General features: G+C 33.3%; 2 protein-coding genes across 4 annotated transcripts in view; one reads left to right on the forward strand and one right to left on the reverse strand.

The window, feature by feature from the left end:
- The window catches only part of LOC132728176 (uncharacterized), a 29,729-nt gene extending 19,990 nt beyond the window's left edge, over positions 1-9,739 (forward strand). The window contains exons 11-19 of the mRNA XM_060713805.1: positions 462-561; positions 1,525-1,589; positions 1,868-1,944; positions 3,293-3,519; positions 4,566-4,648; positions 5,164-5,295; positions 5,619-5,848; positions 6,669-6,824; positions 7,099-9,739. Of these exons, the coding sequence (XP_060569788.1) occupies positions 462-561; positions 1,525-1,589; positions 1,868-1,944; positions 3,293-3,519; positions 4,566-4,648; positions 5,164-5,295; positions 5,619-5,848; positions 6,669-6,824; positions 7,099-7,269 (1,241 nt within the window). The 3' untranslated portion in view covers positions 7,270-9,739. The remainder of the gene's footprint in view (positions 1-461; positions 562-1,524; positions 1,590-1,867; positions 1,945-3,292; positions 3,520-4,565; positions 4,649-5,163; positions 5,296-5,618; positions 5,849-6,668; positions 6,825-7,098) is intronic.
- An 11,628-nt stretch (positions 9,740-21,367) lies between these two features.
- LOC132728172 (heat shock 70 kDa protein-like) lies at positions 21,368-25,905 on the reverse strand. 3 transcript variants are annotated; one of them, XM_060713799.1, is made up of 3 exons: positions 25,764-25,905; positions 24,056-24,221; positions 21,368-23,618 (listed from the first exon to the last, which is right to left on the reverse strand). In XM_060713799.1, exons 2-3 carry the CDS (start codon positions 24,198-24,200, stop codon positions 21,889-21,891), a joined length of 1,875 nt encoding a protein of 624 aa, XP_060569782.1. In that variant the 5' UTR covers positions 24,201-24,221; positions 25,764-25,905; the 3' UTR covers positions 21,368-21,888. The 3 variants fall into 3 exon arrangements, with proteins under 3 accessions (XP_060569782.1, XP_060569784.1, XP_060569783.1); XM_060713801.1 differs by lacking the exon at positions 25,764-25,905 and adding an exon at positions 25,504-25,638; XM_060713800.1 differs by lacking the exon at positions 25,764-25,905 and adding an exon at positions 25,384-25,516.
- Between the last annotated feature and the right edge of the window lie 1,902 nt (positions 25,906-27,807).

The following is a 27,807-nucleotide window of genomic DNA, read 5'->3' on the forward strand; positions in this document are numbered from 1 at the left end:
AGGGTTGAGTCTATTTGAGCCATATAATATGTAAGAAATATCAGCTTACATTCATATAAAAATATATATATATATATATATATATATATATATATATATATATATATATATATATAGCAGGAACTCATTGATTGAACACCAACATAGGTATGATGGTTAAATAATTAACTCTTGTATAGATAGTGGAGAGAGGTTCGCGAGGATTAAATATTAAAGATGTAGCATCATTTAAAACGCTCAATAAGTGGGAGATATATCAATAAATGTTTTTGAAAAATATGTGTGTCAAAGTTTAAGAAATTTTTTTAAAATGTTACATTTAAAAGATCACCAGATACCCAGCTTGCAATAATTGAACTAGTTTAAGTGAAATCATAGACAGTGTGTTTTGAACATTGATAATTCTGTACTCTATTTATATTGATAATTGGATTATTTGAAATATTTGAAACATTATTGAAATATGAATATATCTGCCAAACAAATTTTATTGACATGGGTGGCACTGGTAAATATGCGAGGTGCAGTTTGTCTAAAGGATTATTCATCTAATATTACAATGTAAGTAACATTTTATTATATCAAAATTAATTCCTTTTTAATTTCCTGATTATTGGAAGGTACTCGATCGAAATTTAAACATTTTCATAGTTAGTTAGTAAGTTACTTTATTATTTTAAAATTGTTGTCTTCAATCTAAAGGTAATGGAAAGTAAGTAAACAAATACCCGTTCTGGTATTCAATAGCTTTTCAGTTTTAGATTGAACTGCGCTTGAAGAGAGTTCATAAAGTGAAAACTGTCAAGGTTTATATTTATTGTTACCAACCACCTCTCCCTTTACATTGAATCTATCAAATTATAACTATTAATTAATAAGTTCATTCTAGCAAAAATTATCAATGCCTTGGTAGATCAAATAAAATCTTTGAAAATTCTCAAGATCATTCTACGGTGTATAAAAGAAACTTTCAGCTTCATCATATAACATAAGGTTATTGTAAAAAAAGGTTCTTTATTACGGCAATATAAGGTCATGTTCGCAGCATGCTCCAGTTTACTTACTGAATATAGAACAAACTAATTAGCTTGCAGTATAAAACTGGTCAATTTATTCTGTTCTCAGATGTCCGAATCAGTTTATAATGTTCGTCTATAACTAAATAATCCTCGGGAGGTTTTCTGAGAAGAATTTGTTAACTATTACATATTGATCTGTGGATGGTCAGTTAAAAGAAGTAATTAGTGTATCAGAGGAATAGTGATAAACTATAAATTGTCCATACGGATTTCTAAATAGTTCGTTATATTTCCCCAAGATAGAAAATCTTATTAGTGTGTTAATACATGGGACAAATTGCATAGAGACAAGGGAATGTCTCAACAATGCCAATTGCCAGTTATCACATGTTTGTTTGTTTACTTAAAGTAAAAACGAGGTCAAGTCTGACAAAGAAAAATAAATGTAATATTAATTAGTTTATTGTTATTTATGACATCTAAACAATAGAATTGTTTGTTTCAGGTCCACAATTCTGGAAGAGATATTCGAAAAATATGACAAGAAGTTACCTCCTAGATATGATAAAGGTAGATCTAACATCGAACCTGATTATTATTATACAGGATATATCAGAATCGAGCAAATTTACCATTGTTACAGTTTCATACTTTTAGACCTTTACAACTGGGGCAGCAATGGGCAATATTAAGATAAGTATCAAGCTTTGCGCCTTCAGCCACTGTTCATAAACTATCTAAAGAAACTAGCATATATGAGTATACTTCTAGTCTATATATAATTTTATATCTGCTTTATATGAAAAGAAATTTCGAACTTATAACCTTAATAAATCAATATGTTTCAGACGGTGCCGACAGACAGGTTCTAGTTATTGTCAGTATATATGTGATCTCTATGTACTCTATCAGTGAAGCGAACATGGTAAGGACATATAAAATAATATATACATATAAAATAATTTTAGATGTAAATTTAACAATGCCTTCATGAGAGTGGAATTTAGCCCCTGTTTTGAAATGAAAAGACAATAATAATTAGACATGATTGTGTTCTATAATGACCTTTAACTTGGTAACCTAGTATAATATGTTTAACCTGGTGAATTTTTTTAAGGAACAACAACTTACTGTTAATAAAGTTTTCAAAAAATCTTATCAATAACTAATTGATATCTCTAGTCACAGGTCCTGGCTTGATATCTCTAGTCACTGGTCCTGGCTTGATATCTCTAGTCACGGGTCCTGACTTGATATCTCTAGTCACGGGTCCTGACTTGATATCTCAAGTCACGGGTCCTGGCTTGATACCTCTAGTCACGGGTCCTGACTTGATATCTCTAGTCACGGGTCCTGACTTGATATCTCTAGTCACGGGTCCTGGCTTGATATCTCTTGTCACGGGTCCTGGCTTGATATCTCTAGTCACGGGTCCTGGCTTGATATCTCTTGTCACGGGTCCTGGCTTGATATCTCTAGTCACTGGTCCTGGCTTGATATCTCTAGTCACTGGTCCTGGCTTGATATCTCTAGTCACGGGTCCTGGCTTGATATCTCTAGTCACGGGTCCTGACTTGATATCTCTAGTCACTGGTCCTGACTTGATATCTCTAGTCACGGGTCCTGACTTGATATCTCTAGTCACGGGTCCTGGCTTGATATCTCTAGTCACGGGTCCTGACTTGATATCTCTAGTCACGGGTCCTGGCTTGATATCTCTAGTCACTGGTCCTGACTTGATATCTCTAGTCACTGGTCCTGACTTTTAAAATAAATGGCATGGCACACGTTTCAATCCCAGCAAGCATGATGAAAGTGTTACATAATGATTTTCTAAATTCATGAGCTAGTAGTAATAAACGAATTTATTGTAAAACCATAAAATGGCTTTCTTGATAGCCATTGATCTTTTCGCAAACTCTCTCATGAGCAAAGTTGTTTCATGCCAACAGTCATTATAAATCTGTAATGATAATACAGTGACACACGTCTGCTCACTTATTGTAGGTTGTAGATCTGGTATAAACATTAAGTTCATGGGTTATCAAGAATTTCTTTAATCAAAACATTGGCAAGTTAATACCTGGCTGAAAATACCTTCACATTCCTATCCTTAGAATTAACGGACATCTTTTAAACTTTTATGTTATTATACGTATTACATTACATTACGTTACGTACATAATGTCATTTAGTTACGTAGTTTTGTGAACTTTCCGTAACGTCATGCATTATAGTTAGTCCCGTTTTTTATGATTTAAGTAATTTTTTAGGATTATTCTATGAGTTTACATCTACGAGAAAGTTGGGTGGACGAGCGTCTAACATACACAGATGTGTTAAATTTGACAAGACTTGAATTAGATTCGTCATTGTTTGACAAAGTGTGGGTTCCTGATTTGTATATATTGAATGAAAAATCATCCAATTATCACGAAGTTACAGTCCTAAATAAAATGATTCACGTTTATCCTAATGGTACAGTTCAACTTAGTGCAAGGTGAGTATTTAATTGTAATATTGTAATGTCTTTACAAATTTACCTCACATACAGTCTTTCTAGTCCTTAGGTAATAATAATGATTTATTTCAATTTTAAATGACATCTTGTAAAAATATTGTGATCTAATTTTATTTTGATGTATCGTCTTAGCATATCAGTCATACATTTATAATTTAGTCATTAAGCTAAGTCAAGTCTTTATTGAGCAACGATTTTCTCAACCTGTATAAAATAACTTGTGAGTCGTCTGCAAATGACAGCCGTCCACGTAAATATTTGAATCCACAGATTTAATTAGGTAGATATATAGAGTAATAAAAGGCAAATAAATATATATAGAGTAATGAAGGGCAGTTACATAGAGCAATGGATGGCAGATATATAGAGTAATGAAGGGCAGTTTCATAGGGCAATGGATGGCAGATATATAGAGTAATGAAGGGCAGATATATAGATTTATGAAGGGCAGTTTCATAGAGTAATGAATGGCAGATAAATAGAGTAATGAAGTGCAGATATAAAGAGTAATGAAGGGCAAATATATAGAGTAATGAAAGGCAGTTACATAGAGTTATGAAGGGCAGATATATAGAGAAATGAAGAGCAGATATATAGAGTAATAAAAGGCCGATATATATAGGATAATGAAGGGCGGTTACATAGAGTAATGAAGTGCAGATATAAAGTGTAATGAAGGTCAGATATATAGAGTAATGAAGGGCAGTTACATAGAGTAATTCAGTGCAGATATATAGAGTAATGAAGGACAGATATAAAGAGTAATGAAGGCCAGCTACATAGAGTAATGAAGGGCAGTTACATAGAGGATTGAATGACAGATATATAAAGTAATGAAGGACAGTTACATAGTTTTGAAGGCAGTGCATTGTTACAACGCCATAGGTAAGTTATAACATAGTACAATAATAGACATACAATAGATATAATACAATACTGGGTAACATGATTATAGGAAAGAAATAAGGAATTAATGAGCTATTTCTTAGAATCTGTATCTTGATCAGCTATATATCTGTTTACAGAGTGACTGGTCTTTTTTCGTGTTCAATGAATCTACAAAAATATCCGTTTGATACACAGTCTTGTTTCCTTGAAATAGAAAGTTGTAAGTAAATTTTGTTTGACTTATCATTATGACTTTATTAGAGGATACTGCATTCAGTGTTTGAAATTTTTAATTAAAATATGTAATTATAAGAGCTAACAATTGTCCACTTTTGAACTTTTAAAACTTTTCGAATTTCCATTAAATAGACGCCTTTCTTATTTAAAAAGTGCTCAAATTAATTTCATACAATAAAACCCACTTCATTAAAAACATATGCTCTGGAATTGACGAATCACAAATTTAATACAAACATTATCATTTAGCCAACACAGTTACTTTAAGTCTAGCTAATTCTATGAGATGAACAGAATTTTATTTAAAAATCGCATGTTTTGCAAAACGTGATGTTGCACTGTTATTTTTGTTAAATACTGAAAACTGTGTTCCAGTAAATGTACATGTAATATGTGTCAAATGGACATGAATGAAATTTATGTATTATATACATTAGAATAAGATGAGAAGAAGTTTTGTAAATTGATTATCATGATAAATTTAAACATGTATTTCAGATGGACATAGTACAGAAAATATGAATTTTGTATGGAAGGCTGACGCGGTATCTGTTGCTAAAGATATAGAATTCCCACAATTTTCTTTAACAAGGATCGAGCCAGCTAACTGTCAGAAAGATTATTACGGAAGTATGTATTCAAATTTGTCAAATTCTTTTCTATTTTACTTATTAAACTAAAGTAAAGCAAATTGGAAGAAAACAAAATAAAGGTAGTGAGCCTATAAATTTTTCACATTCAAAATATACAAATATTTGGCAAGCTTCACGTATCAAGACTCACTTTTCAATATGTACAAGTATAAATATCGTCCGGCACGTTTAATTCATCGTTTATTCAAAATTTTATATCCTAAAACAATTCAAACATTATCATTATTTCCAGTTTAAATCACCAAAATACATTTATATTGATGTGTTAAATATGTTTCATGTATTTTATTTACTTTGCAGTTTTCTTTCCATGCATCAATGTAAAGTTCACATTAGAGAGAAATTATGCGTATCACATCTTACAGATATATATACCCAGTGTCCTCATTGTTATTCTCTCATGGGTCAGCTTCTGGTTAGACTGTACCTCTGTGCCGGCTCGAGTCTCACTCAGCCTGCTCACTGTACTTACAATAACGACACAAAGTTCTGGTGCCAGAGCAAATCTCCCACAGGTGTCTTACGTAAAAGTAAGTATACAAGTGTGTATTGTAGTTATAGTCTACAGCTCACACTGATTCTCGGCACAGACATTTGGGGTTTGGAGCTCAAAACGCCTTTAAAATCCAAATAAAATGCACATTTGTCAATCCCAGCACATGTACTGATCATATATATCAAAAAATCTTAATATATGCCGTTTTGAAAAAAAATCATATTTCAACAACTATAATAATACACAAGATAAAAATGTTCGCCGGAAAAAATCCGCACCCCTACCGTCATAATCACCATGTATTTTAATCCATTTCCAATATTTTCACATAATCCTTTGGTTCATCGACACAGAAGATATAATTCTTCACGATGATGGTCAATTTTAAACTTCAACGGTAATATAAACAACGCAACAGCCGAAATAAACATCAATATTATCGCCGTTTTTTTTCCAACGACAAAATCTTTCGATAAATTCAATGGACCAGACGGCTATGAACGAAGCTATCCGATTATGTGGTTCCCAAACTTAAAAGCGCTGCGCATTTTGCACACGGCAAAGCTGGGGCCACATAATCGGATAGCTTCGTTCATAGCCGTCTGGTCCATTGAATTTATCGAAACATTTTGTCGTTAAAAAAAACGGCGATAATATTGATGTTTATTTCGGCTGTTGCGTTGTTTATATTACCGTTGAAGTTTAAAATTGACCATCATCGTGAAGAATTATATCTTCTGTGTCTTTTGTCATACTACCTCCCGTTGTCATATTACAGCTTATAACTTACTATGTTTAGAAATAAACGTTGGTGAGTTTATTTGAAATAATAATTGAAATGTTTTTATTTCTAGGCTATAGATGTGTACATGGCGACTTGCCTAGCGTTCGTATTTTTAGGTCTGCTAGAGTTTGCATGTGTAAATGTGTTGACTAGAAAAGAGAATAAGTATCCCCTACAAGAGAAAAAAATACAAATCAATTCTGTCAGCCAAAACCACGAAAACTTAGTAAGTGATATATTTTGTGCTTGATATTTATGCCCATTCTTTCATCTTCAAGTAGAGCTGAATAAACTATAAATATCAAAACATTGACTGTTATAATGGTGATTGACCAACACTTGATATTGAAAAAAGTTTAGTTTTGCTGCCTTATTCAGATGTTAGTTAGAAATATAGTTTGATAAGAGAGAAAGTAATCAGTTAAATACATCTTTTAATAAAGTATTCACTACTATGTTTCTTAAGAATTTTCAATTTGTACATTTTTATTTTTCAACAGGAGATTGAAGATAACAAGGAGACACGGCACTGTGAAATAAAATGTTTTAGTCGATTATCAAATCTCGGTCGTGCTCGGCTAGTGGATAAAATATCACGTGTATTATTTCCGTCAACATTTATATTATTCAATTTAGTATACTGGTTTTTTTGTTTTAAATCTCGTATTTAAAATACGTATATAAAGGAGACGTGTTCACGTGATGTCACATATAAACAGACGAAACAATGACATTGATTACTGTTTCCCCCTAGCGTTCGTTGTTGCCAGATAAAAGTATGGACCAGACAGAAAGAGAATGCACTGTAACACCGCATAACAGAGCTGCCCGATGCCGTTTATATGCGGTGATTTTCAACGCAAAGCTGACCATGCTTACGTGGCTAAAAACAAACTTTCGCCACATAAAACAAATGAAAACACATACAAAAGTGATTAGTTGTTTCGATAAGGTTTCATCATCAAGATCAATTGCATCTGCCCTGCATTTATGACCACCATCACAATTATTTCTGCTTTTTCAAGATCACATCAGTGGCGGAGAACCGAATCATTATGTCTCCACTATCCCGACACTTTCTATGTAACACAAATAGCTACTGACATTGCTAAAGTCATTACCATCGTTTCTGTTGAGGTCTTCTAACGGTTAAGTTAATCCTCTTGTGTAGCAAAAAGGCACATGTAAGTAATTTTTGCCGCTACACATGGTCGCCCTGTTTATGCGTTAAAAATCAAACGTTTATGCGATGGAGCTAAATGCGGTGTTAAAATGCACATCATCAGAAAACTTTTAGTTTAAAATTGCTTTAGCGAATTTGTTTCTCTATGTCAAATAATTTGATTGTATTTATCAGTTTAAATTATGTGTTGTATTACTTAAAATAATATGATGATTGGCATAGTATTAAATGCAAACAACATTATATTATGTTTATGTAAGTATTTTATTTTGGAAAAATTTATACAAGTTATAAAGCGACTTTGTTAAATGTCTGTTAAAAATGTAAACATGTTGAAAAATGTAAAGATAAGTGGGAGTTTGTTTTTATTGTCTAATGGTGTTTGTTCATAAACTGTCTCACGTGTTTATCAAAGTTTGCTCTTCTTATGTTCTCCTGCTCCTCAACAACTGCTCTCACTCTATCATCATTGTAACCACGTGATCCACCAGCACATGGCACTCGCATTTCTCTTTCCTCCAGCTGTACTCGCATTTTATCCAAGTTGCGTTTCTCACGTACCTGCCTCTTTTCCTCTACATCTCTTCTCAGTTCGTCAGTAAAATTACCACCTTCAAAATTCATATTACAAAATTAGAATTTCTTAGGATATTCATCACTTAAGATACATCTGCGAGACCTTTCCCTTAACATTAAGACAACACTGATTATTTTCACAATATCCATTTGTTTTAATTAGTTGATGGCGAAATCATTGACGTAGACGTAGAAATCACGTAAAATTTACGTTTATATAATAGATTCCCACAAGTCTTTCATATCCCGATACCATTATTACAGAAGAAAATCATCTATATGCTCTTATATATTCCATCAAAGCACTGTGGGCACTTATCTTTGTTCTGCAAAAATCCCATATTTATTTATTTATTTTATTACTTTATTTCCTCTTGGCTTTCTATGGATTTTACATTACCATGACACTGAACTATTTTAAAGTAGGAAGATGTTCGGTCTCTAGTAATCTCTAGTGGACTCTAGTAAAATTGATTTAATGTTTTACAAAAACGATCGGCTATTTCATCTAAATGTTAATTGTATAAAATGAAAATGTTTACTATAGCAGGTTACAATTGCCTAAGAATAAAGGTGATAGTATTCATATTATTTTATATTGTAATATGAATTACTAGCGTATTATTGTTATTGATGTTGTTATTTTAATTGGTGTTGCTATTTGTTCCTGGGAAAATTATGATGTGTTATTTGTAGTGTAAGGATCTGACATTCTAGTATAATTCTGAAATGTACTTACAACAGAACTTATGATGAAATCCAAGTGACATGGTGAAATCCTATAGCTTCATATTTTGTTGACTTCTACAAGAAAAATATGCACTTACCTGATTGACAAAGGACTCTGTTTTGACACTTTGCAATTTAAGCTGGTAGAATTGTTAAACTTACCTTTATGCATAGCAGAAAACTGATTTACTCATGTTTCGTCTAATGACAGACATCTTTGAAATCTGTCACTTCATATTTTATATTGAAGATTTCTTATTGCCGCCATTGAAATCCAAGATTTCAGATTCAGAAATCCGGCCGACTGTCCATTGGAGGATTTCTGATTTCTTTGATTTCAAACACCGAACCTTTTTAAAGTCAGAATCCAACCAATGTTGTCACGTCGGTCTTGACCTCCAAGTGATGTAAATAAAGATTTAAAACCGCCAAAATTAAAATTCAATAAACATCTTACAAACGACATTGTTATCCAAACTTGTAAGTTGGTATGTATTTATATCCAGTATTATTAACTCACTAGACACTTACATGTTATAAACTTAGAAAACTGTATAAGAATTGTATTTATTTTCCCCATCCTGACAAACGTTTACAGTAGTTTTTACGATTTTAAACATTTTTATGCTCATGATTTGTATTATCTATCTATCAATAAATCAATAAAGATTTTATTATTATTTCATTATTTTTTATTTTATTATTTATTATTATTATTATTATTATTCATTATTATTATTATTATTATTATTATTATTATTATTATTATTATTATTATAATCGTCTTAAAATCGTGGCTGATTCGTAGGAGCTTATAATCATGTATTGTGTAATAATGAAATAATGTCAATACACATGTATTTTATTATTTACCTTGACAAATAAAAATCGTGATAAAAAAATTATAGACTAGTTTTTTTTTTTAAATGTCGTTTTAAAAAAGGTCGTTGTACTATGACTGGCTATTAACCAGATTTAGCTCTTTCTGGTTTTCAGGAAATGGCAAGTACATTTCGTAGTCGATTACAATAATACAATACAATAAATGTCCATGTACATCTTGTTATCTGTATTTTTAACAAAAGCTTGTTTAATTGTATACATAAAAGCTATTCTTAATATCTAGTACGTACAATTTGTTATACTTGCGAAAAAACGATTTCAAAGGAAGGTAGATAATATTAATATAAGATAATGACATATAATAACGAGAGTTATCTCATATAGGTAGCGGTTGAACGAAATATGATAAAAATGTTTAACAATTTCCTGATATTGTAAAATTTACCTGGTTTCAGTGACAACGGAAAACTGTTTAGCATCGTTTTCAAAGCCTTGTTCGATAATTATTATAGCATCAAAATAACCATGATGTTCATTATTTCTTATATATCGATGGACAATTAATGTAAAGGCAGGGGCGTAGCTAGGCCGAAATCGATATTACGCACGCTCAGGCAGGGGGTTAAGGGGGCCGCCTTAGGCCCCCTTGCAGGTCCAGGGCAGAGCCCTGGTAGGGGTCCAGGGGGCGAAGCCTCCGGAAGCTCATTGATTTTCACCATTTAGAGATGTTAAAATTATGCATTTTCATGACCATTGAGGTCCATAAAATTACAAATTGAAGTCAGAAGGAATTTAATATTATCATTATAATAACATTTTATGTAATGATATGAGTTGTGTTAATAAGTGACGTGATTTAGAAAACGTCTTAGATATAATGTCTAGATCGTATAGTATTTGATTAACGTTATATAAGGATATACATTGAATAAACAGACGCAAACAAATGACGTGTACGCTTTTACAAGTCAGCAAATAAAAGTGACAAACACAAATTTATCTACAACAACGTCAGCCTAGATCACCCTGTCTCTATGGATCTGCAAAAGTCCTAAGCCAGAGAGATGACCAGTGGTCATCGTTGAGCGATCAGCACTGGCATTGCTGGAAGGAAATGCAGACACTTGTTAACATTTGATAAAGCTCTGTCGGTATATCTAACAGTACAGATTCTATAATAAACGGAGACTGCAACAGTGAAGTCTCGCACCGATTTACAGAAAATAATGTGTTTTCTTCATTTTTAGATTGTTTTTTCTCAATTGAAATATCGTTACTAACTAAAATCTAAAAATGTTATCAGTTACTACGTAGCGATGAGTATTATCTTAAATTACTTTTGTCTGCTCAATGTTCTCGTAGCAGTCGAACTTCTGGTATCATCTCTGTTTCTCGTGCTTTGATGAAAACGGTCGTTCATGGCTGTCATTTACTTATACGGCAAACTGATTTCTTTTTGGGCTAATATGCTAAATATCACACTGAAAAGTGTCCTTCGCATTTGTGAAAATATTGCAAATGTTCATTTCTCAGTGTGATATCTAGCATACTCATTTATATATATATACAGTAAATTTTTGTTATTTGTTTATTTTTTTTCCTTTTTTTAATTTATAAGAGAGGTGACATACATAATGCAATTACAATAAAACGCATAGAAAATTATTTTATTATTACAGATACTATGATGTATACATGTAAAGGATCTCACATGCGTTGTCATTGATATAAAAATATGATTTGAAACGATTAAAGAAAAAGTTACAAACCTTTGACGAGAGTTTAAGATATTTTTAAGTAATGCCAACTAATGTAAGTTTCATTTTTATTACACATTAAATCGCATTCAAATTTGTATAAATAAATACAGTTAAATAAAAGTTATATCGCCAGCACAATTTTCTTTTTCAAAGAGTTCAATCAAATTTAATAATGATCACACACGAATACATCTTTCAGATATAGTCGTTTGGGATTATACAATTTGCCAATAAGTAACTGATGAAAGAAATTATAAAAGTAAAAAAAATGACATAAAAATAAAAGAATTCTGGGGCATACTGGGCCTTTTGAGGTTATACTTTAGGAGCGTCACTGAAAAAGAAAACAACGACAACAAACACAAGAAAAACGTTTTTACTGTTATATAGGTACATATTTTTCTCTTGTGCATTTTTTTGCGATTACTACAGTTTAAGGGATTTAGTATTTTGTATGGAAGTCAAAATACTACTTTGTTTACATTTTGCTACTTTTATGACAAATAATTTCACATTAAGCGCTACTTTCTTCGTTAGAAGCATTTAACAAGCCCTGAAATATTATTTAAATGTTTTAAAGCAGCACACCTCCAGATTCATGCTAATTTTCATGAAAATTTGAAAATGTATTTAACGCTTTAATATTGTAAAGTTACCAAAATAATGCAATTTAGACATCATCAATGCCACTTACAACCTATATAAATTACTATAAAGAGGTCAAAATATGCAAAAAAGCCCTTACTGCGTTCGTAACGCAATAACATTTAGTTATACATACTGAAAAATTCGGTCATTAATAGCACATTACATGTAAAGTTTTACTAGAATTTTGAATCTTTACTGAATACCTTTCCTAAAATCTTACTACACTTTTCTCAGGTTTGATTTTATCGAAATAGTTTTGCTCATTTGGAGGCGTGCAGCTTTAAAACTTGATCTCGATCATGTTTCTCCTTTTTAAAGAAGTAATAATATATTCATTTCTGAGGCATAATTGTCCGTTTTCTCGACAGAATAAAACGTGGTTATAACAAGCGACGTCGTGTGATTAATCTTTCTGGCACCCCCAATGCAAACGTTTAAACGAACACATTAATTAATGGACAATCAAACTCCATAAAGTTTATATGTTCCTGAGAACATTAGCTATTTGCTTGATGGGCGCTGCATCATTGGCCTCGTCGGCGATACAGCCAAAGAATGGAGCGGCGTTGCAGGTCTCCACAATTGTTTTGCTGTTAATCTCGCCACATACAGTAACTCGTTCTGTATATCGGACGAAGTGTATTTCGAGCGAGCATTACCTCCGTTAAAACCGTATTATGCTTCATATAGTTCTTTATGGATTAATACTCTTTACGTTATATTATTATTGGAACTTATTAGATCTACCGATCTCTATTTATATTAGAATCAATGATATAATTAGAGCTAGATCTATATAAATGTTGGACCCATGCCTCAAAACACTCCAACACCACCCACGCCTATACCCTTTAGTTTTCTCACCGTTTTTCGTATATTTGAGTTTTCGTTTTCCTGGATCAATGTTACGCACGTGCGTAGGTGCGTAACGCTAGCTACGCCCCTGAAAGGTAACGGACTTTATAGTCGTACAAATAAGATAAAAAAAGATAGGATGAATATAAAAACTTAGACATATAAAAACTTCCACACCTACAGGAAAAAGTAAAAATTAAAAGTTGTGTTTCAAAACATTCCCCAAAGTAAAAATCACAAGAATTTAAAATTTCGTAATCTAACTGGTTTTTAAAAGTACCTTTTACTATTTTTTCATAAAATTTTTGAAACCCGGGGGTTTCCATTTCCCGTTTTTGGCTTTTAGTTTTTTATAGGTAAAAAATTTTAAGCATACCTGACTAATCTGGCTGAGCCCCTTCCCCTAAAAAAGGGCCCCCCCAAAAAGAAAGGCGTTTTAAGATGGAAAAATCGCCCTTTCATATGGGGAAATGTTGGTTCGGTTTTTGGATACTTCTACATAAACATTTCTGTTCAACTCGTTGTTCCCTTTAAGTTCCCCCTTTATGTCTGAAACAATAATTTTTTAAAAATTTAAAAGTAAACGGGAAGCGGTTTTATCCGGGAATGTCCCATTGCAAACGGGCCTTTTCCCGTATTGATATAGTCTAGTTTTTGACAAACCAACATCTTTGGGGTTGGGTTTTTTTCCCTACAAATTTAAAAATTTTTCCGGAAAAAACAATTTTTAAAAACACGTAATTTTTTGCCTTTTCAGGGGAAACGGGGTAACCAAACAGTTACAAAAAACATTTAACCATTTAATTTACAAGGGTTTTTATTTAAACCCCCTTAAGGTTTTTGAAAAACCTTTTTACAGGGGATCCCCGTTTTTCAGGGATGATTTAAACCCTCAGTTTACATTTATTGATAACCCAAAAGTTTAAAGTATTTAAAAACATCATTTTCAGGTAAGGCTCCCCCGTTTTTAAAATTTTTTGTAAACGTTTTCACGATTGCTAAGAACGAAACGCATCACGTTTAAACGGTTGGTACCTCTATGTACTATACACACCATGCATTTGAGTCGCCAAATGATGTCTTTCTTTCTATTTTTAATACATGTACAAATAAAGAATGTGCAGGGCTCATCACAATTGGGTCAGCACACATTTTTTGCATTGTTAACCCATAATGCTGTGTGGAGGGTTGTAAACACCCATTTTTCCGTTTGTTTACTTTGGAATAAACCACTAGAATCCATGATTACAGGCAATGATTAAGAAATTTTGTAAGACAATACAGTCATTTCGATTAAACGGTAAACAATATCGTAAACGTTTATGAATGAAAATCGAAACGAATCCGTTTAAACGTGTAATCGTGGGGGCCTTAGTTACAGGTATGATGACCATCAGTTACATTTATGATAACCATCAGTTACAGGTATGATAACCATCATTACAGGTATGATAACCACCAGTTACATTTATGATAACCATCAGTTACAGGTATGATAACCATCAGTTACAGGTATGATAACCATCATTACAGGTATGATAACCATCAGTTACAGGTATGATGACCATCAGTAACAGGTATAATAACCACCAGTTACAGGTATGATAACCATCAGTAACAGGTATAATAACCACCAGTTACAGGTATGATAACCACCAGTTACAGGTATAATAACCATCAGTTACAGGTATGATAACCACCAGTTACATTTATAATAACCATCAGTTACAGGTATGATAACCATCATTACAGGTATGATGACCACCAGTTACAGGTATGATAACCACCAGTTACAGGTATGATAACCATCAGTTACAGGTATGATAATCATCATTACAGGTATGATTACCATCAGGTACAGGTATAATAACCACCAGTTACAGGTATAATAACCACCAGTTACATTTATGATAACCATCAGTTACAGGTATGATAATCATCATTACAGGTATGATTACCATCAGGTACAGGTATAATAACCACCAGTTACAGGTATAATAACCACCAGTTACATTTATGATAACCATCAGTTACAGGTATGATGACCACCAGTTACTGGTATGATAATAATAAGTAACGGGTATGACAACCATCATTTACAGGTATGATAACCATCATTTACAGGTATGATAACCATCAGTAACAGGTATGATGACCACCAGTTACTGGTATGATAATAATAAGTTACGGGTATGATAACCATCATTTACAGGTATGATAACCATCAGTTACAGGTATGATAACCATCATTACAGGTATGATGACCACCAGTTACAGGTATGATAACCATCATTACAGGTATGATGACTACCAGTTACAGGTATAATAACCACCAGTTACGGGTATGATGACCACCAGTTACAGGTATGATAACCACCAGTTACAGGTATGATAACCATCAGTTACAGGTATGATGACCATCAGGTACAGGTATAATAACCATCAGTTACAGGTATAATAACCACCAGTTACATTTATGATAACCATCAGTTAAAGGTATGATAACCACCAGTTACAGGTATGATGACCATCAGTAACAGGTATAATGACCACCAGTTACAGGTATGATGACCACCAGTTACAGGTATGATAACCACCAGTTACAGGTATGATAACCATCAGTTACAGGTATGATGACCATCAGGTACAGGTATAATAACCATCAGTTACAGGTATAATAACCACCAGTTACATTTATGATAACCACTAGTTACATTTATGATAACCATCAGTTACAGGTATGATGACCACCAGTTACTGGTATGATAATAATAAGTTACGGGTATGATAACCATCATTTACAGGTATGATAACCATCATTTACAGGTATGATAACCATCAGTAACAGGTATGATGACCACCAGTAACTGGTATGATAATAATAAGTTACGGGTATGATAACCATCATTTACAGGTATGATAACCATCAGTTACAGGTATGATAACCATCATTACAGGTATGATGACCACCAGTTACAGGTATGATAACCATCATTACAGGTATGATGACTACCAGTTACAGGTATAATAACCACCAGTTACGGGTATGATGACCACCAGTTACAGGTATGATAACCATCAGTAACAGGTATGATGACCACCAGTTACCGGTATGATAATAATAAGTTACGGGTATGATAACCATCATTTACAGGTATGATAACCATCAGTTACAGGTATGATAACCATCAGTTACAGGTATGATAACCACCAGTTACAGGTATGATAACCATCAGTTACAGGTATGATAACCATCAGTTACAGGTATGATAACCATCAGTTACAGGTATGATAACCACCAGTTACAGGTATGATAACCATCAGTTACAGGTATGATAACCATCAGTTACAGGTATGATAACCATCAGTTACAGGTACGATAACCACCAGTTACAGGTATGATAACCATCAGTTACAGGTATGATGACCATCAGGTACAGGTATAATAACCATCAGTTACAGGTATAATAACCACCAGTTACATTTATGATAACCATCAGTTAAAGGTATGATAACCACCAGTTACAGGTATGATGACCATCAGTAACAGGTATAATGACCACCAGTTACAGGTATGATGACCACCAGTTACAGGTATGATAACCACCAGTTACAGGTATGATAACCATCAGTTACAGGTATGATGACCATCAGGTACAGGTATAATAACCATCAGTTACAGGTATAATAACCACCAGTTACATTTATGATAACCACCAGTTACATTTATGATAACCATCAGTTACAGGTATGATGACCACCAGTTACTGGTATGATAATAATAAGTTACGGGTATGATAACCATCATTTACAGGTATGATAACCATCATTTACAGGTATGATAACCATCAGTAACAGGTATGATGACCACCAGTAACTGGTATGATAATAATAAGTTACGGGTATGATAACCATCATTTACAGGTATGATAACCATCAGTTACAGGTATGATAACCATCATTACAGGTATGATGACCACCAGTTACAGGTATGATAACCATCATTACAGGTATGATGACTACCAGTTACAGGTATAATAACCACCAGTTACGGGTATGATGACCACCAGTTACAGGTATGATAACCATCAGTAACAGGTATGATGACCACCAGTTACCGGTATGATAATAATAAGTTACGGGTATGATAACCATCATTTACAGGTATGATAACCATCAGTTACAGGTATGATAACCATCATTTACAGGTATAATAACCATCATTACAGGTATGATGACCATATGTAACAGGTATAATAACCATCATTTACAGGTATGATAACCATCATTACAGGTATGATGACCACCAGTTACAGGTATAATAACCACCAGTTACTGGTATGATAACCATCAGTTACAGGTATGATAACCATCAGTTAAAGGTATGATGACCATCAGTTACAGGTATGATAACCACCAGTTACAGGTATGATAACCATCAGTTACAGGTATGATGACCACCAGTTTCAGGTACGATAACCATGAGTTACAGGTATGATAACAATCAGTTACAGGTATGTTAACCACCAGCTACAGGTATGATAACCATCAGTTACAGGTACGATAACCATCAGTTACAGGTATGATAACCATCAGTTACAGGTATGATAACCACCAGTTACAGGTATGATAACCATCAGTTACAGGTATGATGACCAACATTAACAGGTACGCTAACCATCAGTTACATGTATGATAACAACCAGTTACTGGTATGATAACCATCAGTTACAAGTATGATAACCATCAGTTACAGGTATGATAACCATCAGTAACATGCATGATAACCACCAGTTATAGGTATGACAATCATTAGTTACAGGTATGTTAACCACCAGTTACAAGTACGATAACCATCAGTTACAGGTACGATAACCATCAGTTACAGGTATGATAACCAACATTAACAGGTACGCTAACCATCAGTTACATGTATGATAACAACCAGTTACTGGTATGATAACCATCAGTTACAAGTATGATAACCATCAGTTACAGGTATGATAACCATCAGTAACATGCATGATAACCATCAGTTACAGTTATGATAACCATCAGTTACAGGTATGATAACCATCAGTTATAGGTATGACAATCATTAGTTACAGGTATGTTACGATAACCATCAGTTACAGGTATGATACTTATTATTTCACGCATATCAATCTAGTTGTAATAATATTACCTTCTTCCATTCAAAATCAACCAGGCCAAGTTAAAATATGATATCTCACAGCTTGAACATCTGATTACCATAAACACCCACGCTATGGAATAATCTACCAGGCAACTTAGTCACACAGACCAGTTTAAGGTTCGGTTTAACGTCGCACCGACACAGTATAGGTCATATGGCGACTTTCAATCTTTACTGGCGTAGGCAGACTTCAGATGTCCTTCCGTGCATAATTTCAGACATTGAGGGATTACAGTGTATACATGATAAATAGATAAAGTCTAACTTCGTATAATATTTTAAATGTTTGAATGAAACCTTCCATGAGCAGTTAGAATTTGGATATAATCTAATTTAGTTGACCCTGGAAATAGCATCACTATGTTGTTATTTTAAGAAATAAATATGTAAAAAAAGCTATAAATGTTCAAAATATTGAATCTAATTTCAGTTTAAATAAATTTGTAAAAAATGCCGTAGCTTCTACTTGTTTTCAAAATAAACTTACATACAGTTAAAGTATATTTATACCTTCTTGGACAGCGGTTGTGTAGATGGCCGTTTATATCGGGTAGAAAATGATCGTTTTTCTCTGCCTTTTCTGACGGTGTACACATTCTTTTAGCTATGTATAACTCTGATCCAATGTTCGGGAGCGGTGTGCTATGTCTGCTTCCCATTATAGTCCGGAAGTCAGCTTTGGTAATGGCACAGCCGTCTGGGAATCCTTCTTCGCTCTCGATGTTTGTTTTCAGACGCGATGACACGCGTTGATTTGCTAATGCTATATTACTTCTGCTTCGTGAAACGCTCATATTACTTCCGTTACATTTAACATTTCGTTTTCCCGTATTTCTATTCTCCCTTTTCAACTTAGTTGACCTTTTAGTCATGTTTCAACCAATTACTCTTCGGCAAATTATTGTTTAGTCGCAAATAATTCTAAAACAAAGTCTTGCGAGTTATTAGCAACGTCCAAAGAAAAGACGTCGTCATGGAGCTTCCGTTATGTCAATGACGTCACAATTGAATTGTTTACTTACGGTTGACGAAATAATTTTAAAAGCAACCTGAATATGTACCTAGTTATATTTTGTATCATAACTACTTGTGCAACATTAAAACAGAATGTTTTATTATAATCTGGTATGTAAATGCTGTCCATAAAAACAGAGGTTTACTACAGGCGTCTTCGCCATTGCTTGACCGGACCACACTCTGAGTTTTCGCATCTCATGTCATCCTGTGCTAATAAATTCAACCCGAGCTGAAAACAACCCCCAGAAACTTTCCGGTAAGTTCTATAGACAGAGCGCTGAATTGTGATTCGGGCGACCCGGGTTCGATTCCCTTACGGTGCATGTTACTTTGGTTGTGATTGATCATGAATCCTTTCTACGGTCATTCGTACTGTACCTCTGCTCTGGAATGTACAGAAGTTATCAGTTCCTTGCGAAAGTTAAAGCAACTAGTACTGGTAAACTGCTTGACAATATACCCAGGGACGATGCGGTGGTTGAAATGTGTTTCGTTAAATTCAACGTGGCTTGCTGTCGTTATCCGGAGGAGAGTATCGACACCACAACCACGTACAACCCCCAGACCAAAATACGTCTGTTTATTTTCAAGATTTCAGAATTGTATAATAATTAAATGTTTTATCTAATCATGCGATAACTATTCAATAAAACAGAGATAATTCTGATAGGTTCATTCATTTGCTATATTTATCATTTGTAAATATGTTTACATAACTTAATAACTTAAACATTTCAAATGAGATACATTTAAAACAATTAAAAAGGGATATAAATCTTCTTTAGAAAGACAGCAAAACAAAGAATATTTGCAGGTAAACTTAAGTCTGTCCTAATGCATGAAAATAGAATCTAACGAGAAATCTAACGTAAAATCGAGATTCCAGACAGGAATCCTGCACATTGCATCAGCAAAATTGTTTTCATTCTTCAGGTAAGTATAAAGGCACTGAAACAAAATTCCAATCTCGTGAAAAACTGATTCTCAAGGTGGAAATGTAGTAAATTATGAACAATTATGTTAAACTTACAATAACACTGATATTTCAGTGCAATAAATTCCATATCCACAACTGCATTACCCTCTCGATCGTAGCTTTGTCGTAACATTTATTGGCGTGCGTATTACTTTTTATGATTTCTTAAATTTGCATGAACATTATTTTTTTGCGTTTTGTTCTTTACAGCATATTTCTCTATTTAAGTATCATTACTTAATTAAAACTGTATAAAAAGATTCATTGCCTGTACTTCCTACAAGTCGATAAATACTGTTAGTTAATAGACATTCATGAAATAAAAAGATAACATTGAATGTTTTCTTGAATGTGATATTTATCTCATACAGGAGTGAAAAAAATCTACACATATTTTTCACTCCTTAGTGAGATATATATCTTATTCACTCGAAACAAACAAATTTCGTCAATCTATCATACACATAAGATATCTATATATATATATTACTTTTAAGTTCGATTGTGTAGGAAGCTATATATAAGCTATTAGACAGACTATCGAATCTGTCCCTGGAATCAACCAGTACTGAACGTGTAAATTCTGCTGACCACTTTTCCACCGTTATTATCACCATACACATCAGCCATGTGGCGATGGTTTTCTTTGGCATTTATCCCCTACCTAGTGAGGAACTTTATAACTGCTCTTTGCCTAGCTATGGGTAAAGGTTTCCAACAGCAAAATGACAGCTCATTCGACTGACAACGGTTTATACTGCTCAAAAATGAAAGAAAAAAGTCTTGAATTGTAAAGATATATATCGAGTTTTATGGACTCATTGAACTCCCCTCGTATGTTCAGTATACTAGAAGTCTTGTGCCAGGTTCTATTTCCAAATAATTCATCGGTATTTAAGGACAGATTCCGAACTGAATAGCTTTATCAAAAGATTGCCTCTAACCTAATTAGGCCTGGATGTAATGTGAATAATATAAAAACGTATTCTTTTTGTATTTATATAAAATAACAAGCGATACATGCATTAATACAAATATTGCTGATATATTCACGCATGCAGCAGCACAACGTCTTTACATGTTAAATATTTAATTTCCATATGCCATGTTTCCTTGTTACAATTCATGTGCACGAGTATAAAGTATGGTTAACTGATTCATGTGTTAATCAAAGTTACCTTTATACCCCCTGGCACTTTAATGTAAAGAGAATTGTGAGATGTTCATTCATATTTTATCTGTACCTTCATGAGGTTATTCACCATCAATTAAAAATATGTTCCTTAATATCGATATCCATTCAGTGATATTTATTATGAAATAAACTAAAGGAATTCTGTTTTCTTTTCATTACACCCGATCATTTGTTTTAACCAGTTCTTTTTTAAAACCTTTATAAAAGGAATGTCAACATGCTTATCACAAAATTCAATTTCATCACACAAAATAATTTAGCGCCAAATGTTTCTACTTTATTTACAAATGTTATCTTTATAAAGCATCTGTTTAATCCACTTCTTCAACTTTTGGCCCGGAACCGGAAGACGATGCACCACTTCCGTGAAGTTTGGCCATTATAGGAGAACACGCCTGTTGCAATTCCTTTAAATGGTGCTCGAATTCTTCTTTTTCACCTAGGGAGTTTTCGTCAAGCCATTTAAGAGCTTCGTCACATTTACTTATCACAGTCTGTTTGTCCGAGTCAGACAGTTTGTTTCCGGCGTCATCAGCCGCTTGTTTTACCGAGAAAATATAGCTCTCAAGTTGATTGCGAGCAGTAACACGTTCCCTCTGTAAATCGTCCTCAGCTTTGTATTTCTCGGCGTCATTCACCATTCTATCAATATCATCCTTTGAAAGTCTACCTTTATCATTTGTTATCGTTATTTTATTTGATCTCCCGGTGCTTTTATCCTCAGCTGACACATTCAAAATGCCGTTGGCGTCAATATCAAACGTGACTTCAATTTGCGGAACGCCTCGGGGAGCGGGCGGTATACCAGCCAATTCAAACTTTCCCAACAAATGATTGTCCTTAGTCATCGCGCGTTCACCTTCATATACTTGAATTGACACACCAGGTTGATTGTCGGCATATGTCGTAAATGTTTTCGAAAATTTAGCTGGTATGCGACTGTTTCTGTCAATCAAGTTGGTCATTACACCACCCGCTGTTTCTATGCCTAAAGACAACGGACTGACGTCAACAAGTAGAACATCTTTAATTGCTTCGCTTGAATCGCCGGAAAGAACAGCAGCCTGTATAGCAGCGCCGTATGCTACAGCTTCATCCGGGTTAATTGACTTGTTTAATTCTCTACCATTCATGAAATCTTGTAACAGCTTCTGAATTTTTGGGATACGTGTTGAACCGCCGACAAGTACAATATCATTAATCTTGCTTTTGTCCATTTTGGCGTCCGTCAGGGCTTTTTCTACTGGGTCTAAAGTTCCACGGAAAAGGTCAGAACAAAGCTCTTCAAATCTTGCACGTGTAACTTTCGTGTAAAAGTCGACTCCATCGAATAATGAATCAATTTCTATGCTTGCCTCAGTACTGCTTGAAAGTGTTCGCTTCGCTCGCTCACATGCCGTTTGTAGCCTGCGAATCGCTCTATTGTTTTTACTAAGATCTTTATGGTGTTTCCTTTGGAATTCCTTAACAAAGTGGTTAACAAGTCGACTATCGAAATCTTCACCTCCTAAATGAGTGTCGCCAGCGGTAGACCTTACTTCAAACATTGACCCCTCATCTATTGTAAGAATAGATACGTCAAAGGTACCACCACCTAAATCATAAATTAAGACATTCTTCTCCCCAGAAAGACTCTTGTCGAGTCCGTAAGCTAGGGCGGCAGCAGTTGGTTCGTTTATTATTCTTAAAACATTGAGGCCAGATATTTGGCCCGCGTCTTTTGTTGCCTGTCGCTGCGAGTCGTTGAAATACGCTGGAACCGTGACAACAGCGTCTTTAATTTTTGTACCAAGGTAAGCCTCGGCGGTCTCTTTCATCTTAATCAAAACCATGGAACTGATTTCTTCTGCCGAAAATGTCTTATTCTCTCCCTTGTATTCCACTTGAATGATCGGCTTCCCACCCTTGTTTATCAATTTAAAGGGCCAGTGCTTCATATCGTTTTGAACAGAAGTGTCGTCAAACTTCCTCCCAATTAAACGTTTTGCGTCGAAAATTGTATTGGTGGCGTTCATCGCTGCCTGGTTTTTAGCTGCGTCACCTGGAAATAACAAAACTATTTTTTAAAGCTTGTACGATATTACGGATTGAAGTTAATCTTAATATATATATACATTGAAAATGGGAAAAAATGCCACATAAAAATAGTCTCCTTGGTCTCCAGTCATATACCATATTGAATCTTTAAAGTTGGAACAAAACATTTTATTGGGAGAATTCACTATGAAGTTATAAATCAAATAATACAGAAAATAATTGCATATATTTGCTGAACAGCATGGAAGACTGGCACATTAACAACTGAACAAGACATGTTTGCGAAACATCTTTGTTACAATTCATGAACATTGTTGGCAAAGGTAATTGTGAGCAACCTTCCTACCAAATCTGAAGCGTCTTTTAAATATTGATCTAACCTACTAAATTCAAATTCAATAGTGGTAACATGCTTACGTCATGGCAAATCTCCAAACTTACCTATAAGTCTCTCTGTATCAGTGAAAGCAACGTAACTAGGTGTGGTCCGATTGCCCTGGTCATTGGCAATAATCTCTACTTTTCCGTGCTGGAAAACACCTACGCACGAGTAAGTTGTGCCAAGATCGATGCCAATCGCGACCATATTTCTTCCAGTGACTTACAACTGTAAAGATAGATTTGAAATCGAATAAACTTTATTAAATAACAGATATTCAACGTATAATATGATGACAATATAAAATATTTCGTAGCTTGAGGAAAAATAACCTGAAAACGTTCTACATAACTTTCTTCGTTAACTTCAGTTTACATACATTAGCAAGGGTCATTTACTTTTTACACACACCTATTTGAAATGCAATCTTTTAAATTGTCTACTTGTTTAAGTTTTCGTTTCACTTGACTTTACACCTTGTAATTAGTAATTGATCTTTAATAACATGAACGTTATAATATATTATATATACGAAATTATACAGTATCGTTACACGATACCTGTAGTTTTCAATCTATTGTGAAAGCTTATTAACAAATAGATCTAATTAAAACATAACTTTACAATTTTTCTTTTAGGCAATAATTAACACATTCCTTTATATAAAACGTTGTTGTTCAGCCGGTACTGTTTTCATTTTTTTGTTTGCATGAATTGTCTAATTATTCAATGAACTAACTGATTATTATTATTTATTTTATTATTATTATTATTATTATTATTATTATTATTATTATTATTATTATTATTATTATAAGTATTATCATTATACATAGTTTTGAAATATATATTTCAAAATAATGGTTAATATCGATTTTTTATGAACAGTTTATAACATTTCTGTATAAAATAGTTGTAAGGAAGATATATGTTATACTTGACTTTTAACCGGCTGTTAAACTTAACTCACCACTGTAATCCCATCATGAAAAGTAGAATTTCATGACTTCGTTAAAAATAACTATAACGAGATATAAAGATACATATTAGAAAGAATATAGTGATGAATAAGGAAGATTACTAGTATATAAACAGCATTTTTTTCACAGAGGTCGACATTGCCGTACATACAACCTTATATATACAGTGCTTTTTTAGACAACATAATTATGGTACTAAAAAAAACTTTGCGTAAATGATGGCTGTAGCCTCTTATAATAACATGGTATTGGTTGTAGCACAATAGCATGTAATTTTATATTATATTAGAATCATATTTTCTAAAGAAAAAAACAAACTTATCTAACATAATATATATGCAGCTATCCTGAAAAAGTAGCTTCATAATATCTAAACTTGAATCTTACTATAAAAAATAATGAATCCTTACATATTGTTTACTTAAATATCCCACAATCAACAAATCTGAGCCAACACTTGTGTCTTACAACTCCAAAAACACCCTTAAAACTAAATGATACGAATAGTTAAACCCACAGAAAAATAATACCTATAGATCCGAATGTATCCGAATGATCAATTTAGTTTCAGTTTTTGCAATTCTTTGGCAGACAAACTTTATTATCACAATCGACAATAATCCAATATAACCCACCGCTCCTAAAACTTAATTTAAACGCATCTCATTGTATTTAATTAACGTTATCCGCGATTTTTGTCATTTTAAACAGGTAACACATTAAGAAAAAAAAAAGAATTAAACAGCCAACGTATAAAATGCTTTGAAAATAAAGAATGTATACACTTTACCTGTGCCTTTTTGATATAATAATAGTAAGTGAAATACAAATTAGCTTCAAGCAACATATAACTCATGTTAACATTGCTAGTCGCAATATATCAGGTCGTACACGTTTCTAGAAGCTGGACTGTACCCAAAACACTGAGTAATATCTTACTTACTGTAATTAGACTGATGTATACGATGATTTCATCTCACAAAATATGCGTGGGAGAAACCCGCCTGCAAAATATATACTCAGCATATATTGTTTGAGAAGATTCTATAATTTTGAAAATATTTGTAAGGAATTCAAGCTATGCTTTTTTAATTGGGGATATATTAATTTGCTTATTTTGAAAGAGTATAATTTCATCTGTGAATTGTACTATCTTTTGTCGTACATCTATTGTATTGTAGCTACGTATTGTTTCAATGCTAAAATTGCGGTTGAATTTAGTATAATATTTACATCTTATATACGAGCACATGCCATTCGTCGTCAAATGTTTTATTATATTGAAACAAGCAATTATCATAGTATTGCAGCAATCCATAAGTCCCCTACCGGTTAGAAATATGGATTCTAGATTTATAAACCTTGTCATATTATTACGATGTGGGATTTTAAAGTAAATCCTATAAGGAATGAAGAAGTTGGAGTAAAAAATACCAATTTCTCGAAAAAAATCTAAGTTCAAGGGGGACATAATTCTGGAAATAGTCTTGCTAGAGTATTTAACCTTTTCAAAAATGTTGAGTGATAATAAGAAACATATATATGAAGTTTGAAGTAGATACATTAAGAAATAAAGAAGTTATTTAAAAGAGACAACATTTTTTTTACATAAAAATTCTAAGTTCAAGGGAGGTAATTCTGATAAATTTTGTGTTAGATATGTAAACCTTGTCACATATGATGTGGTTGATGACCAGAAACTTATATTTAAAGTTTGAAGTAAACACCTTAAGAAATAAAGAACTTGTAGTGATAAAGCTTAAAAATTTAAATCAGAAATCTTGAAATTCAGTCTATTTGTTGCCATAGCAACCAGAACCTTCAACATAGGAAGAAAAGAAAAAAGATGTGCATAATCTCCAGACTGCCATCTACCCTTATTATAAGTTTCATAAAAATATTTTCAGTACTTTTTGAGTTATCACTGGATCAAGTTTATGTGTTATATTTGCCATATTTTCAGACTATTTGTTGCCATAGCAACCAGAATTTTCAACATAGGAAAAAAAGAAAAAGTCGTGCATAATCTCCATACTGCCATCTATCCATATATCAAGTTTCATTTAAATATTTTCAGTACTTTTTGCGTTATCGCGGGATCCAGTTTTGTGGACGGACGGACGGACAAACTGACAGACAGACAGATGGACGGAGGGTAAACCTAAAGTCCCCTCCGGTTAAACCGGTAGGGGACTAAAAAAAAGAATTTGGCACGGGACTAGTTTGATGCAATGACAATCTCGATACTCAGCATAAATCCATGTCTGGTGTCAGTACAGGCACATCGACATAGTTATAATACGTCTCCAAGCGTCATATTTCAGCTTAATTATTTTTATTCACTTTGTCGTTGTAATAGAAAAATAAACTCAGCAAATAAAAAGAATTAAAGGGGAAGCTTTTTTCGAATCGTAAGGTCAAAACAAAAAGAAAATAAATGTAAATGGACAGAAAATTCAAGTTTTTTTTTTTCTGTAAGTACGAGATTTATTTTCATCTAGTTGCATGAAAATAAACCTTATCCCGAGAGGTGGTTTTCTCTTTTTTTGGCCCTACGACTCAAAAAAACTTTCCCTTAATTTTGTTTGCTGAATTTAGTTTTTTTTTATTTATTACTAAAAGTGGATAAAGTCATTCATATAACATAATATATGTCGAGGAAACGATAAAAAGATAATTTAGCTTACTTGCTATAAGCTATGGGTAAAGGCCGATACGGGATGTTTCCCACCTCATTTCGTCTCGAACAATCTATATTTTAGAAAAAAGTATATAAAAGTGCAATACATGTAAATCGCTTTTAACATGTATACCAAACGTGTATAATAATGATT

The sequence above is a fragment of the Ruditapes philippinarum genome, unplaced genomic scaffold (assembly GCF_026571515.1).
Source record: "Ruditapes philippinarum isolate M1 unplaced genomic scaffold, ASM2657151v2 ctg2582_1_1_1_1, whole genome shotgun sequence".
In the NCBI taxonomy this organism is placed as follows: Eukaryota; Metazoa; Mollusca; class Bivalvia; order Venerida; family Veneridae; genus Ruditapes; species Ruditapes philippinarum.

What these genes read in the sequence shown, in the direction of transcription:
- LOC132728172 (XM_060713799.1), bottom strand. Translation starts at nt 24,200, where the DNA reads ATGGTCGCGATTGGCATCGATCTTGGCACAACTTACTCGTGCGTAGGT. An exon ending in TGATACAGAGAGACTTATAG is followed by an intron (nt 23,619 to 24,055) that starts GTAAGTTTGGAG and finishes TGTTATTTCCAG; the next exon opens with GTGACGCAGCTAAAAACCAG.